Source organism: Bufo gargarizans, chromosome 5 (assembly GCF_014858855.1).
Source record: "Bufo gargarizans isolate SCDJY-AF-19 chromosome 5, ASM1485885v1, whole genome shotgun sequence".
NCBI lineage: Eukaryota > Metazoa > Chordata > Amphibia > Anura > Bufonidae > Bufo > Bufo gargarizans.
Genome location: NC_058084.1, coordinates 6228301 through 6244908, shown reverse-complemented (window position 1 = coordinate 6244908; position 16608 = coordinate 6228301). Strand labels below are relative to the sequence as shown.

The 16608-nt window shown below is 43.0% G+C and overlaps 1 protein-coding gene across 1 annotated transcript in view; it reads left to right on the top strand.

Annotated features, from left to right (window-relative positions):
* Positions 1 to 16608, top strand: part of OC90 (otoconin 90) — a 70257-nt gene that overhangs the window by 29409 nt on the left and 24240 nt on the right. Inside the window, exons 7-10 of the mRNA XM_044293684.1 lie at positions 3879 to 3917; positions 8719 to 8760; positions 9392 to 9424; positions 15003 to 15092. Of these exons, the coding sequence (XP_044149619.1) occupies positions 3879 to 3917; positions 8719 to 8760; positions 9392 to 9424; positions 15003 to 15092 (204 nt within the window). The remainder of the gene's footprint in view (positions 1 to 3878; positions 3918 to 8718; positions 8761 to 9391; positions 9425 to 15002; positions 15093 to 16608) is intronic.

Genomic DNA, 16608 nt, shown 5'->3' with positions numbered 1-16608 from the left:
AGATAGTGCAGATAGAGACCGGGGGCAAGCTAATGGACCTGGGGGAGGAATGGATGGAGGGACTAGAACAGTTCAGAAGGAAAGGTGTAGTGTAAAAAATATACATATACAACATAAATATACAAACCTCTTAAATGTATGTATACTAATGCCAGAAGCCTGACTAATAAAACTGGGGAGCTGGAATTAGTGATGTGTGAGGAGGACTATGACATAGTGGGAATAACTGAGACATAGCTGGATGATCCAGTCTGTTTAGAAAGGATGGTCAAAACCGGAGAGGGGGAGGGAGGGGTCTGTCTGCCTTTATGTAAAGTCCAAAAACAGAGACGGGAAACTATAGGCCGGTAAGTTTAACATCCATTATGGGTAAGAAACCAACAGAGGGAGAAAAAAGAGGAAAAGAAAGGGGGATCGCAAAGCAAGGAAGAAAGGGAAAAGCAGAAGGTGGGTGATACAAGGAAAAAGAAGAAAAAGAACAAAAGCTGAAAAGACTAAAAAGGAGAAAATAAAGAAAAGAAACAGAAAAAGGGAAGAAGACATACAAGAACATATTTCTTGTATGTCTTCTTCCCTTTTTCTGAGTAGGAATGGTGAGAAGAGCAAAAGAGAGAAACAGAGAAAGCAAGAGTGAAAAAAGGAGAAAGGAAAGAGGAGGGAGAGGAGAAAAAGAGAAGAGAACGAGAGAGAATAAGAAGGCAGAGGCTTTCATTTGGTTTTGCTTACACTGCCAATAAATTATGGTTGTCCATAGGTTCAAAACACCATCATTTCTGGTTTTTATTAAGTTGGGTTCTAGACAATTATTAGTTGATTTATCAGAAAATTGTGTAGTAGTAATCCAGAATTGCAAAAAAAAGAGTCTTCTTCCCCAGTAACAGTGTGTTCATTGGCTGTCTGGTATTAGTGTATCCCCATTCAACTGGATACTGAGGAAAGCCCATTGTTGGAGTTCTGTAGGTTCTTGAGTATCTTGGCATCAGGTTTGTTACAATATTCTAGGAGTTTACTGTGATCCAAGTAGCTGCATACATTGTGCACATCTCTTTTTAACCTCAGGGTGTTACACAACTCGGAGCATTCAGTTCATCACCTAGAGATCAGGAGGCAAAATTTGCAAGTAGTTGTGTAGTAGCCAGATTGTTAAAGTCACCTCAAGGTCGATAACATTTTTTGTGAACTCTCCTCTCTCCCCGAAGCATTTTCTTAAATGTTACACAGCGCTGAACCCCAAGGCACAGAGCAGACTTTCAAGATAAGACACTGATATCAAAAACATAAAAAGGGTTATTTTTGTGAAGTATAAAAAGGGTTATTTTTGTGAAGTATAAAGTGTATGAGGGAAAAAAGGAAGAAAAAACTTAGGAGGAAAAAAGTATCTTTCAAAGAATGGAAATCTTTTTTTATTTTAACTTTGAACTTAACATCAAGGAGAGAACAAGACTATGATTTCTTAAGTTGCATTACAGCTGCAAACAACCTTGAAGTATGGAGCCATAACATGACACCTATAGAAGTCCATGGATCCCTACTGTACCTCATGCCTCCAATGCCATATGGAATCAGACAGAAACCATTATGGTATACTCTATTGGAGGTCATATTCCGGAGGTTTTCTCCCCTATATACTGTATATGTTACACAGTTGGGGTCACGTATGACTGGTTGACACATGTGGGTTAAGCTGCATATCAAACCTTTTACAACAATAATTTGACATTATATATGTATGACATTTGAAGAAAAAAATTCTACCAGAAACCTTTCTTCCCACCACTCCGAAAATGATGGCTTCTAAAATGAAGGTGTCTTTTACTGGATTTGGCTATATGTGGTCCGCTAGTATCAGTTATCTAGTGAGTTTTTACCTATGTAAATTAAATAGGAAATCCATCCAAAGAAGAGAAAGAGTGAGAGGAAGAAGAGGGAGAAAAAAACGTGAAAGGGAAAGAAAGAGAAGAAGAAGAGAGGGAAAAGAAGGAAGAAAGCGAAGGGAGAATAAGAAGGTGGAGGAGAAAAGAAGGAAGAGATAAATAAGGAAGGGAAAATAGAATGTTGGAAAAAGGAATAGAAAGGAGAGAGGGGAAGGGAAAGAATGAAACGACAAAGAGAAAGGGAGAAGGAGAAAGAGAGAGAAAAAGAAAGAGATGGAGGAAAACAAAGAAATGTGTGGGAGAAAGAAAGAGAGAAGGAGGAAGAGAGATAGAAGGAAGAGAGAGTTGGAGGAAGACAAGGAAGGGAGTGGCAGAGAGAAGGAGAGGAGGTAGGGAGATGGAGTAAGAGAAAGAAGGAAGTTGGAGAAAGAATGAGAAAAGGAAAAAAGAGAGACAGGAAAAGAAGAATGAGGAAGATAAAGAAGACAGAGATAGATGTGGAAGGAGGATGGGAAAATGGATGAAGACAGAGATGGAAGAAAATAAAAGGAAATATGTAAAATGAAGACAGAAGTTACAAAGGAAAAAGGAGAGGAAAGGAAAGAGAAATGGAGGAAAGGAAAGAGAAGGGGAGGAAAGGAAACAGAAAGGGAGGAAAGGAAAGAGAAGGGGAGGAAGAGAAAGAGACATGAAAGAAAAAAGAGAAGGGGAGGAAGAGAAAGAAGGAAGTAGCAGACAAAAAGTGAGATGGGGAAAACTACAGAGAAGGAAGAAAGGGAGAATGATGGAGACTGAGGGTGAGACAAAGAAATAAGTAAAGAGGAAGGGAGAGGAACAGAGACAGACAAGATTTATAGAGAGAGGAAACAATCATCTTGTGAATTAACAAAGAGTAATTATTGAGACTGTTCGGTTTGTACAACCTCTTAGCAGGAAACAGGTTCGCCGACGAGCGGATCAGTTGTTATAAAAAGTGTAATTGACTGTTTTTCTTCCAGCTGGATCATATAGACCAGAAGGAACACCGAAAATGGAAGGTAAAAAGCGTTTTTCCTCGTATAATCAATTGGTGAGGAGACATGCCCTAATGCTGCCACCTTTTGGGGTCTATATCATAACTGGACCCCTACAGTTTCACTGGACAGTACGTGGATCATCATTAGGTTCTATGTCAGATTTCCAGAATCCAGACGTTGTACATAAAATGTAGCCATATACTGTCCATATGAAATTGGCCTCAGGGCGGATGATGGAGACTTTGTGAATTCAATGTTATAGAAATATACAGTAACAGTGATGGAAATGTATGGAATTCTCATTTAGTGCATTTGTAGAAAATACTGTGTTTTTTGGGAACTGTCCCTTATCACCAGCGTCTTATTTTATCGATATGGTATTCCAAAATCCACCACTCCCTCCCTTTATTTTTGAAGGAGGGGGGTATATCCTGTAGCTACTAACTGATGAGGTGAATACCAGTAATTATTTCAGGAAAATTGGATATTAGGCAAGCGAACAGTCAGTGGATGTGTGGGGAGCAAAAAAGTTGGGCAAGAGTAAGTAACTGAGCGACTTTTGCTGTTGATGGATCTTTTTTTCTGACCATGCATCTACAGTGACTCTCCAAGCGGCAGCACTCATGCTCAATTAAAAGCCTGGGACTAAATAGTAGATTTCAGCCATGTTTTGCAATTTCCGAAGCATTTCCACCAGCAGCTAGAAGCTGAATGGCGAATGACACTGATGATGATGGAGCCACCTAACGGTATAGCTTCAGACTACTCTTGTCATCCATAGTGGGGAGTAGTAGTCTGTGATGATCCTCATGGGTTGCCGTGCTGCCTCATAGTAGACATCATCAGAGTCTAGTAAATGGAGCAGATGGGCATTTACATTCTCCATACCAACGCTGGGCAGAAGAAATCAAGTCCGTGGAGATCACTTTGAGTAACATAATTGATGATTTTGTGAATATTTTTGTATGTTTGCTCTCCATATTTACAGATCCATCAAGTAGAGATGCAGCGATCTCCACCTCCGAAGGTAAGATCAAGCAGCTTTTCTATTTCTTTTGTTTTTAAAGAATTGTCCTGGATTAGAAAAACATGGCTGTTTTCTTCCAAAAAACAGTGCCCTAGCGCTACTATTCCATATAGAAAAGACCATGTTAAAAAAGAACACGGTGTGAGGTTTAACCCTTTCTTACCGTTGATTAGATAGATGTCCATCATGTCTACTGTAGTGAGTTGAGCCAAGTATTCTCATGTCAAGAGCATCTTTTTTAAAGTTTGCAAAAATTCATGCTCCTTATTGATAAGTTTTGCCCATTATTGTCTGCATAAGGTGGAGCTCAACTACCTAAAGTATCACTAACCTTTCAACAAACTTTGCATTAATCCGCAGTACAGTTTGAGGACTAACACTATTGCTGACCACTATATGGCTTCTATCTGGCATTTTTTAGCAATTTTCCTCTGTGTTTACTGAATGTCCAGTTTTCAGTTCTCTCAAACATGGTGGGTGTAGACTAGCTCCCATCCATGCACATAGAAAGTAGAGGAGAATCTGCTTCCTTACCTTCTCTTACTCCCTTAGAAGCAGCCCCAGGATCATGGAAGCCATTACAGAGAAGAACTGACCTGTATAGTTGTGAATAAAGACACATACAGTGGATATAAAAAGTCTACACACCCCTGTTAAAATGTCCGGTTTCTGTGCTGTCAAATTTTTTTGACAAAGATAAATAATTTCAGAACTTCTTCCACCTTTAATGTGACCTATAAACTGTATCACTCAATTGAAAAACAAACTGAAATCTTTTAGGTGGAGGGAAGAAAACAAAAAAAACTAAAATAATGTGGTTGCATAAGTGTGCACACCCTCTTATAACTGGGGATGTAGCTGTGTTCAGTATTAAGCAATTACATTCAAAATCATGTTAAATAGGAGTCAGCATACACCTGCCATCATTTAGGCCTCTTTCACACGGGCGTTGCGGGAAAAGGTGCGGGTGCGTTGCGGGAACATGCGCGATTTTTCCGCGCGAGTGCAAAACATTGTAATGCGTTTTGCACGCGCGTGAGAAAAATCGGCATGTTTGGTACCCAAACCCGAACTTCTTCACAGAAGTTCAGGCTTGGGATCGGTGTTCTGTAGATTGTATTATTTTCCCTTATAACATGGTTATAAGGGAAAATAATAGCATTCTGAATACAGAATGCATAGTACAATAGTGCTGGAGGGGTTAAAAAAAATAAAATAATAATTTAACTCACCTTAATCCACTTGCTCGCGCAACCCGGCTTCTCTTCTGTGCTGTCTACAGGAAAAGGACCTGTGGTGATGTCACTCTGGTCATCACATGGTCCATCACATGATCTTTTACCATGGTGATGGATCATGTGATGACCGGAGTGACCACCACAGGTCCATTATTTTTTTAACCCCTCCAGCGCTATTGTACTATGCATTCTGTATTCAGAATGCTATTATTTTCCCTTATAACCATGTTATAAGGGAAAATAATAAAGATCGGGTCCCCATCCTGATCGTCTCCTAGCAACCGTGCGTGAAAATCGCACCGCATCCGCACTTGCTTGCGGATGCTTGCGATTTTCACACAGCCGCATTCACTTGTATGGGGCCTGCTTTCCGTGAAAAATGCACAAAATAGAGCTTGCTGCAATTTTCACGCAACGCACAAGTGATGCGTGAAAATCACCGCTCGTGTGAACAGCCCCATAGAAATGAATAGGTCCTGATTCAGTGCGGGTGCAATGCGTTCAACTCATGCATTGCACCCGCGCGGAATACTCGCCCGTGTGAAAGGGGCCTTAAAGTGCCTCTGATTAACCCCAAATAGAGTTCAGCTGCTCTAGTTGGTCTTTCCTGAAATTTTCTTAGTCCCATTCCACAGCAAAAGCCATGGTCCACAGAGAGCTTTAAAAGCATCAGAGGGATTTCATTGTTAAAAGGTATCAGTCAGGAGAAGAGTACAAAAGAATTTCCAAGGCATTAGATATACCATGGAACACAGTGAAGACAGTCATCATCAAGTGGAGAAAATATGGCACAACAGTGACATTACCAGGAACTGGACGTCCCTCCAAAATTGATGAAAAGATAAGAATAAAACTGGTCTGGGAGGCGACCAAGAGGCCTACAGCAACATTAAAGGAGCTGCAGGAATATCTGGCAAGTACTGGCTGTGTGGTCCATGTGACAACAATCTCCCGTATTCTGCATATGTCTGGGCTATGGGGTAGAGTGGCAAGACGAAAGCCTTTTCTTACGAAGAAAAACATCCAAGCCAGGATACATTTTGAAAAAACACATCTGAAGTCTCCTAAAAGCATGTGGGAAAAGGTGTTATGGTCTGATCAAACCAAGGTTGAACTTTTTGGCCATAATTCCAAAAGATATGTTTGGTGCAAAAACAACACTGCACATCACCAAAAGAAAACCATACCCACAGTGAAGCAAGGTAGTGGCAGCATCATGCCAAGGGGCTGTTTTTCTTCAGCTGTAACTGGGGCCTTAGTTAAGCTAAAGGGCATTATGAACAGTTCCAAATACCAGTCAATATTGGCACAAAACCTTCCGGCTTCTGCTAGAAAGCGGAACACGAAGAGGAACTTCATCTTTCAGCATGACAACGACCCAAAGCATACATCCATATCAACAAAGGAATGGCTTCACCAGAAGAAGAATAAAGTTTTGGAATTGCCCAGACAGAGCCCCGACCTGAATCCGATTGAAAATCTGTGGGGTGATCTGAAGAGGGCTGTGCACAGGAGATGCCCTTGCAATCTGACAGATTTGGAGTGTTTTTGCAAAGAAGAGTGGGCAAATCTTGCTAAGTCAAAATGTGCCATGCTGATAGACTCATACCCAAAAAGACTGAGTGCTGTAATAAAATCAAAAGGTGCTTCAACAAAGTGTTTAAGGGTGTGCAAACTTATGCAACCATATTATTTAATTTTTATATTTTTTCTTCTCTCTACCTAAAAGATTTCAGTTTGTTTTTCAATTGAGTCGTACAGTTTATAGGTTACATCAAAGGTAGAAAAAGTTCTGAAATGATTTATCTTTGTCTCATTTTTTTACATCACAGAAACCTGACATTTTAACAGGGGTGTGTAGACTTTTTATATCCACTGTATCTCAGCCCATCTAGCTAAAGCAATCTGCTTGTCTGTGCGTACTCCTTCTCATTCCTCCCCCACTCTTCTCCATAGACTTGTATTGACATTTCCAATATGATCCTCCTGTGAGCTGATAACATGAGAACTAAACATTTCTCACTGATAAGACATATCAAAAAGTTAATTGTTGTCTTGTACTACTGATTTATGCAAAGTTGTGTGAAAAGTTAAGCCAGGTTTACATCTGCATTGTGAAATGTGGTACTCTGCTGCAGTCACTGTATCCAGCATATATGCTGGCTTTAAGCCGGGGGGAAAAAATACTACACGTAGCATTTTTTGTCCACCCGAAAGCTGGCATATATGCCAGAAATCGGCTATGCTGTTCACAGTGAACTCTGGCAGTCTGTTCCTCCACCAGAACAGACTGCCGGAGTTCATAGCACAGGTGTGAATGCGGCCTTAGCAACCATTAAGGACGTCATTTCAAAAGCCATAACAGTTTTATTTTTCCATTGATATGACTATATGGGGGCTTGTTTTTTGAGGGATGATTTGTGTTTTTAAATGGCACTATTTTGGGGTCTATATAATGTCTTATATAGCAGTTTTATAGTTTTGGGTTTTGTAGTTATGGCGTTGACCATGCAGTATACCGGTAAGTGACATAACTTTTATTTTGTGAGTCTTTACAATTACACCAGTGTCAAATTTACATCATTTTTGCTTTTTTTTTTGTATCTTTGCAAAATAAAATTATATATATATATATATATCACACAGCGTAGTCAATGGAAAAATTTGAATGTTTGGGTCTTTGAATGCAGCAACAAACAAAAAATAAAAAAATAAATTACATATATTATTTTTAATTTTTATTTATTTATTTTTTGTTGTTGCTGCATTCAAAGACCCAAACATTTTAATTTTTCCATTGACTAGGCTGTGTGAGAACATGTTTTGTTCGGGACAAGTTGCAGATTTCATTGGTGCCATTTTATGTATACAGACAACTTTCTGATCACTTTTTATTGCGCTCTTTGCAAGGTCGAATAAACCCCCCAAAAAAACTGCAGTTTTGGCATTTTTTTAAATTTACGTTACGACGTTCACCATGCAGGATTAATAATAATTTTTTTTTATTGGTCATTGTGTATGTGCAATTTCAGTTTTTTTACTCAGATTTTTTTCCAAACATTTTTTTTCCCCAAGAAGAGCGCTGCTCAGAATCAAAATGTCATAATTTGGCACATGCCATTTCATTCATTTTCCGGCACAATAATTCACACCCAAATGTTGCTCTGTTCTTTAGATATGACAGTAGATAGCACTATACCTGAAAGGAGGCATAAGCTTTTTTTCAGCCCCTCAAAATAGGATGTTCCATAGCTGAGACCACAAGCGATCTTTAATCTACAAGAAGACCCAGCAGTCCTCAGTTTACCTGCAGCGCCACCCCAGGAGAAACGAAGCATTACATAGTTCCCTTTGAAATCAATGGGCTATCATTATATCGTATGGACCGGTCAGGTCCTCCAGAGTGAGTGACACTCTTTGCCCTGGCTAATTGATGAGGGTTCTGAACAGGGGACCCCCAAACATTTCTAATAGAGTATTTAAAAAGGGTTTTCTAAACCAGACATCTTTAAATACATACATAATACACCCAGGATTTCATGATATTTTTCCTTCTGCTTCAGGTCCCAGTGATGTGCTCGACAACTTAATGCTGGGAGCTCAGAGTAAGTCTGGTTATTTTCAGCCACAGCATGAAATGTGTTCTCCAGGATGAGAGAAATACAGATTTGGTCCCAAAAGTTGTATGTATGCAAGTAGAGACTATATATTATAGGGTATGCATAAATACAGTGGTCACATCAACAAGCTTTATTTATGTAATCAACCGAGAACGGGTTCTCCAGGCCCATGCCGAAAAAGCTTCTTTCAGCTAGGAGAAGACACTTTGAGCCGTACTGACCCTTCCGCCGATTCCACAATCCCGGCTGGAATCGCGACGCTCTTTCTTTGACGTCCTGCAATTGGCCATGCTCCTCTTTCTTTCTGTTCAGCAGCAATATTGTAGATGTAGCTGAACAGGGTGAAAGAGCAGCACGTCAATTCAGAGGGATTGGCTGGAGCCAGTCCAGAGATCACGTGATCCCAGCTGGGATTGTAAATCGGTGGGCCAGCGTTAGGGCAAGTACGGCTCAAAGTGTCTTCTCTCCGCAGGTCAGTGGAAATAGGCTTTTTAGGTACAGGCCCGGAGAGCCCCTTGAAATAATTTAACTGATCATTACCATTATATGTGACTGAAACCATCTAACAATAATTATTCGCTCAATAATCAAGATTTGATTTAATGTTGTGTTTCAGGCACTTCTCAGCCATCGAATGTCACCCCCACAAGTAAGTGTGTAAATCTAAACCAAGATAAAATGATTATAAGATCGACTTTGTGTAAGGTGGGAGGAATTAAGGAGGATTGTGATATTATATTCTATTCTCTAAAACAAAAGGGAACAATAAATACACTACAAAAAGGTTTTGTGTGAGTTCGTGGAGCTTCTAAATGAGGAGATGGTGAAGACACCAAAAAGGCGTGTGATTCCAGTAGTGCAAATTCAGCAAGATCAATTGACACCTCCAGCTGCTAGAGGGCGCTGTGCTGCTTCAACCCCATTTGGAGGTTTCTGTGAAAGAAGCTGATTAGGCTTTAGATTTGGTCACCTAAGGAAACCAATGCAAGTAATGTCATCATTTTACAATGACTCGTGGACAACTGAATGAGTCAAGAGGAGCTTTCAATAGAGTTCCATTGATCTCAATGGGAGTGCGATCATAGTCATCCAATACATGGCACCATTAGTGGTATGCCTCAGTGCATGGGTGCCATAAATAATGTCTTCTGATGCCTCTCTTTAAAGGGGGTTTCTGACTTTTATACTGATGACCTATCCTCTGGATAGGTGATCAGTATCTGATCAGTGGAGGTCTGACATCTGGGATCCCCCGACGATCCGCTGTTTGAGAATTCACCAGCACTTGCAGTAGTGCTGCGGCCTTCTCTCTGCTCACCAAGCACATTTTCTCTGGGGCTGAGCTGCGCCCAGGCCATTTGACCGAGGAATGTGACGTCACAAGAAGGCTATGAAGCTACTGCAAGCCAAGGCCTCTCAAACACCTGATTCAGGTGTGCACCACCTATGAGGCCAATCTTGCTGACGGCTGTGTCTGGACTGTGTAAGTCAGACACAACACAGTCAGTAAGCTCGCCTCTAGACAATCCCTGGCTGCTTCCCGCGGCAGCGGCGCCGCTCACTTAACAGTCACGCCCCCATGGCCTGAGCACGCCCACATGTGACCGTGTTGCCATGACTCTGAGCGGCCGGCACACGCAGGCTGGGGGCGGGCGGGCGGACGGACGGCGGCGGTGCTGCGGCAGTAGTAAGTGATAACAAATAATAAAAAAAAAAGGGGGATTTGAGTGAGCAGCTGCTGGAGCCGGGTTTTGAAACTGATTTATGTTATGCTGCAGGTCAGGACCTGGTCGGGATTCCTGCTTCTCACCGATCCTGCGAACCTGCTGTAATTTTAACAAACGGTTCAGCAGAATCGGAGAAAACCGTCTGGATCCCATGCCTGCACCTGACGCTGCCATACACAGGGCCCATCTGACGCTGCCATACACAGCTCCAACCTGACGCTGCCAAACAACAGGGCCTACCTGACGCTGCAATATACAGGGCCCACCTGATGCTGCCATACACTGCGCCCACCTGACACTGCCATACACTGCGCCCACCTGAAGCTGCCATACATACACAGGGCCTACCTGACGCTGCCATACACAGGGCCTACCTGATGCTGCCATACACTGCGCCCACCTGACGCTGCCATACACTGCGCCCACCTGACGCTGCCATACACTGCGCCCACCTGAAAACTGCCATACACTGCACCCACCTGATGCTGCCATACACTGCACCCACCTGATGCTGCCATACACTGCACCCACCTGATGCTGCCATACACTGCACCCACCTGAAACTGCCATACACTGCACCCACCTGAAACTGCCATACACTGCACCCACCTGATGCTGCCATACACTGCACCCACCTGATGCTGCCATACACTGCACCCACCTGATGCTGCCATACACCGCTCCCACCTGACGCTGCTATACAGCGCCCACCTGACACTGCCATACACAGGGCCCACCTGACGTTGCCATACACTGCGCCCACCTGATGTTGCCATACACTGCGCCCACCTGGCATTGCCATACATAGGGCCCACCTGATGCTGCCATACACAGCGCCCACCTGACACTACCATATATACATATTACATACACAGCTCTACCACATGTTCATTACACAGATAGTTTACTACATACACATTGCACACACAGCTCTGCTACATGTCCACTACACATATAGAACTACTGTGTGCACATTACACACAGAAAACTGTACAATAGCCTGGTTACACTGACATAGCCCTGCTTTATACACACCTTCCATACATAAAGTACCTCTGCATTCTCCACCAGCACAGTCCTACACGGAGCCTGTTTCCCTAACTCCTCCCCACACACATGGCTGATCACATGACTGTGACATCACCACAGGTCCTGTAACCACAATGTAGTCTGGAGCTGCTCCTGGTGAGAGAGATGTCCCCGAGGGGCGGGGCTTCTCATAACAGGGGCGGGGCTTAACGAGTGCTGGACCTGGCAGCTTCTGATGCGTGGGGGGAAGGGGGAAGTGCACACAGGAGGAGTTACAGAAAATCTGTCAGATGATGGATTCTCTGTAAACTCACTGAGAGCAGCCTGCTGTGCATAGGAAGCACAGCACGCTGTAGAACAAAAATGAAAAAAGATAAATAGAACCAATTGGTGAAATGATTTTCTCCACAAAATAAAATTAGTGTAAAAATTGTTAATTTTTTTTTGTTACAAAAGGTGTCCATATCCTTTAATACTCACTATAAAAAAAATTGCTGTCTGTAGGAATGCATTGAGTCACTTGGAAATCTCTTTGAGATGCCCCCAAAAAAGCGAGTTACTCCTAGGTATCTTTTTTTAAATTGACACTTGACAGGATCTGTGCAGCTGCTTATTTACTGCGTACAGTAACAAGAAAATACTTTCACACTAGCGTTTAAGTTTTCCCGTATTGAGTTCCGCCATAGGGGCTTAATACCAGAAAAAAACGCTTCCGTGAACTGAACTGAACAGAACAGAATGCTCCAAAATGTTTCCGTTCCCAAGACTGGAGAAGAAACCGCAACATCTTGTATTTTGCTTTCTGTCCTGGGATGCGGAGCAAGATGGATCCGGCATGACCCCCAATGCAAGTTAATGGGGACGGATCTGTGACACAATCTGCCACAATAGAAAACGGATCCGTCCCCCATGGACTTTCAATGGAGTTCATGATGGATCCGTCTTGGGTATGTTAAAGATAATACAAACGAATCCGTTCATAACGAATGCAGATGGCTGTATTATCAGTAACGGAAGTGTTTTTGCTGAACCCTGCTGAAACGCTAGTGTGAAAGTAGCCTAAGCGAAAATTTCATGATTCTCTTGTTCCTCAAATGCAACTTTTCAAGGTGATCTGTAGTCAGAATTATAGCCATAAACTATCTAAGGCAGGGTTCCCCAACTCCAGTCCTCAGGGCCCACTTACCGGTCAGGATTTAGGAGTATCCCACAGAATGAATACCTGTGGTAAGTCCTGATGCACCGACACTAATTATATCAGCTGCCCAATACTAAGGAAATCCTGAAAACATGACCGGCAGGTGGGTCCTGAGGACTGGAGTTGAGGACCACTGATCTAAGGAATCTAAGAGCACGCAAACAGTTGGATCGTTCATGTTTTCTGTTGAGCACATTCGGTAACCCTGAACAGAGCAGGGAGGGAAAGTAAGTGAACATGTGTTAAAAGACTTCTCAAAGAGCGAAGGTGTTTTCAATTAATGAGATGAGATTGGAAGTGTGGATTTTACAGTAGCTTTAATCATTGAACAAAAGCACACAAAGCCTGGGTACGGACAAGTATGTTTTCTCCAGAAAGATTGGTTAGTGTGAACCATGACTTCATGCAATAACTTTCAGAAAATTCCAGAAGACATGTTACATAAACTACTGGAGCTGAAACAAGCTACAAAAACATTGCTAAAGACCTGGTTGTACATCAATCCAATGCTAGGCAATTTATCTACAAATGGAGAAAATTCAGGACAGTTATTACTCTCCCTATTAGTGGATGTCCTGTTAATATCACTTCAAGAGCACAACAGGGAACTCTGAAAGAGATGAAAGAGAACCTAAGGGCAAAATACCTACAGAAGACTCTACAAACTGCTAAATCCTTGGCCCATGTGTCCACTGTTAGAAATGGTGTACAGTACATGGAAGGAAGCTGCTACTGTCCGAAATAACATCAAAACATCATCTCAACTGTGAAGCATGGTGGAGTGAGCATCATGGTCTGCAGCTGGTGAAGACGGTATCATGGTTTGGAGCTGATGATGGGGCATTTTGGCTTGAGGCTGGTACAGGGAGCATCATGTTTTGAAACTGGAGGAGATAGCATCATGATTTGGGGGCTGGTAGAGGGGGCATCCAGATTTTGGACTGCTGGTGGGGGCATCATGGTTTGGGGTTGATGGAGGGAGTGTTATAATTTAGAACTGGTGGTGGGGCCATCATGGTTTGGGGCTGATGGAGGGGCATCATGGTTAGGGGCTGATTGAGGGGCATCATAGTTTGGAGCTGATAGAGGGGCATTATGGTTTGGGGCTGGTGGAGGGCCATCACAGTATGGGGCTGGTGAAGGTGCCATCATGGTTTGAGGCTGGTGGAGGTGCCATCATGGTTTGAGGCTGGTGGAGGGGCATCACAGTATGGGGCTGGTGAAGGTGCCATCATGGTTTGAGGCTGGTGGAGCTGCCATCAAGGTTTGGGGCTACTGGAGATTCCATCATGGTTTGGGGCTAATGGAGGTGCCATCATGGTTTGGGGATAGTGGAGGTGCCATCATGGTTTGGGGCTGGTGGAGAGGGGGCATCATGGTTTAGGGTTGCTTCAGGGCCTGGATGCATTGTGAGTATTGAGGGAACAACAAATTATATGGTGTATGTAAACATTTTACAGGAATACATAAGGGTAGCTTCCTTGACTTCAAGTTGTAGGGACGCTGGGTGGCACAACAAGGCAATGACTTAAAGCACACAAGTAAATCATCTATAGAATGGTTGAAAAAGAAGAAAATATGCGTTTTGGAATTGGCAAATCATTGTCCTGATCTTTACCCTATCGAGAGGCTGTGGCATGACCTGAAGAGGGTGTTGCACGGAGGGCATCCCAGAAAGTCTGATGAACTGAAACATTCTCTACAATTTCTCAACAACGTTGTATAACTATTATCTGCAGCTACAGGAAGCATTTAGTGGAGACAATTGCTTTTAAAGGGGGATCTACAAGTTAATAAAGTCAAGGGTTCACTTACTTTAACTCCCTGCACTGTGGATGTTTACTTAATGTGTTTAGTAAATGTCATGAACGACTGCGCTCAATCAGACCACTGCAGAAATCCAGGTAAATCCAAAAGGTTCACGTAATTTTTCTTGCAACTCTGTCTGTCTGTGGCAGCATGGTGGCTCAGTGGTTAGCACTGGTGCCTTGCAAGGACAACATCTGTATGGAGTTTGTAGGTCCTCCCTGTGTTTGCGCGGGTTTCCTCCGTATACTCCGCTTTCCTCCCACACTCCAAAGACAGACTGATAGGGACCTTTTGATTGTGAGCCCCAATGGGAACAGCTGATGCTAATGCTTGTAAAGTGCTGTGGAATATAGCAGAGCTATATAAGTGCATACAATAAATCTGCATAGTGTGCACAGTGCATGCTGGGGGTGGCGGTCCTAATCAATCTTGTGCATACCATTAACATAACCTATGATCCGCAGAGTCGGGATTCAAGCTCGTTGAAGAAAGTACATTAAGATCAGTGGTGTCACCTCTCTCTGCATTAACAGAAAGTGAATCAGTGGAACAAGGTGAGAAAAACATTTTCCACATATTTTGTTGGTAAATCACTAACAAGACCCTAAAGTGTGGTTAGCGATGCACAGCACTTTACCAGGAGCCACACAGCTAACGCCCCCACTTACCAGAATTCATAAAATGTAACTTTCTTTGTCTCATTAAAGTGTAACTGCCATTTCATTACCAAAAATGAAATTCCTAACATATGTGATGCTGAAGGGAAGATATTCATGAAGCTTTATGTTTCAGCTAATTTTACCTTTCTGATGTCTGTAGTCAGCGAATCCCCAGCTCTCTGTGCCTCCAATTCAGCATCTTCCTAAGACGGCCTCTGCTGCACTGCCATCCTGTATTTCCCTCACCTCCCATAACCTCTTGCTCTCCTCACATGAACTAGCAGGACCAATCAGAATGCAGATAACCTCCCCCACTACCCCGGGGCAGTGTGTATCCGCTCACATACAGCTAGCCAGAGACAGACAGCCCTGCATTACATGAAATTATATAGTAGTTATGCTGTCCTGTGCCCCCCTGTATAGTAGTTAAGCAATCAGATGCCCCTGTATAGTGGTTATGCAGTCAGGTGCCCCCTATATAGTAGTTATGCAGTCAGGTGCCCCCTATATTGTAGTTATGCAGCCAGGTGCCCCCTATACAGTAGTTATGCAGCCAGGTGCCCCCTTTATAGTAGTTATGCAGTCAGGTGCCCCCTATATTGTAGTTATGCAGCCAGGTGCCCCCTTTATAGTAGTTATGCAGTCAGATGCCCCTGTATAGTAGTTATGCTGTCCTGTGCTCCCTATATAGTAGTTATGCAGCCATGTACCCCTATATATAGTAGTTATGCAGCCAGGTGCCCCCTGTATACTAGTTATGCTGGCCTGTGCCCCTATATAGTAGTTATGCAGCCATGTACCCCCTATATAGTAGTTATGCAGCCAGATGCCCCTGTATACTAGTTATGATGTCCTGTGCTCCCTATATAATAGTTATGCAGCCAGGTGTCCCCTATATAGTAGTTATGCTGTCCTGTGCCCCCTTTAAAAGAGTTCTGCTGCCAGGTGCCCCCTATATAGTAGTTTTACTGCCCTGTGCCCCCCTATATAGTAGTTATGCAGCCAGATGCCCCTGTATAGTAGTTATGCTGCCCTGTGCCCCCTATATAGTAGTTATGCAGCCAGATGCCCCTGTATAGGAGTTATGCTGTCCTGTGCTCTCTATAAAAAAGTGTTTCTGCCAGGTGCCCCTATATAGTGGTTATGCTGTCCTGTGCCTCCCCCCCCATAAATAGTTCTGCTGCCAGGTGCCCCTATATAGTGGTTAGAGATGAGCAAATTGAAGTTGATGAAGTGGAATTCGATCCAAATTTCAGGAAAAATTCAAATTGCACCAAATCCGAATTTCCTTGCGCTTCGTGGTAACGAATCACATTTTTTCCTAAAATGGCTGCTGCACGTGTGAGGACATGGAGAAAGAACTCTGGGAAGGCGGGATCACCCACAATGCCATGCATGCAGCCAATCAGCA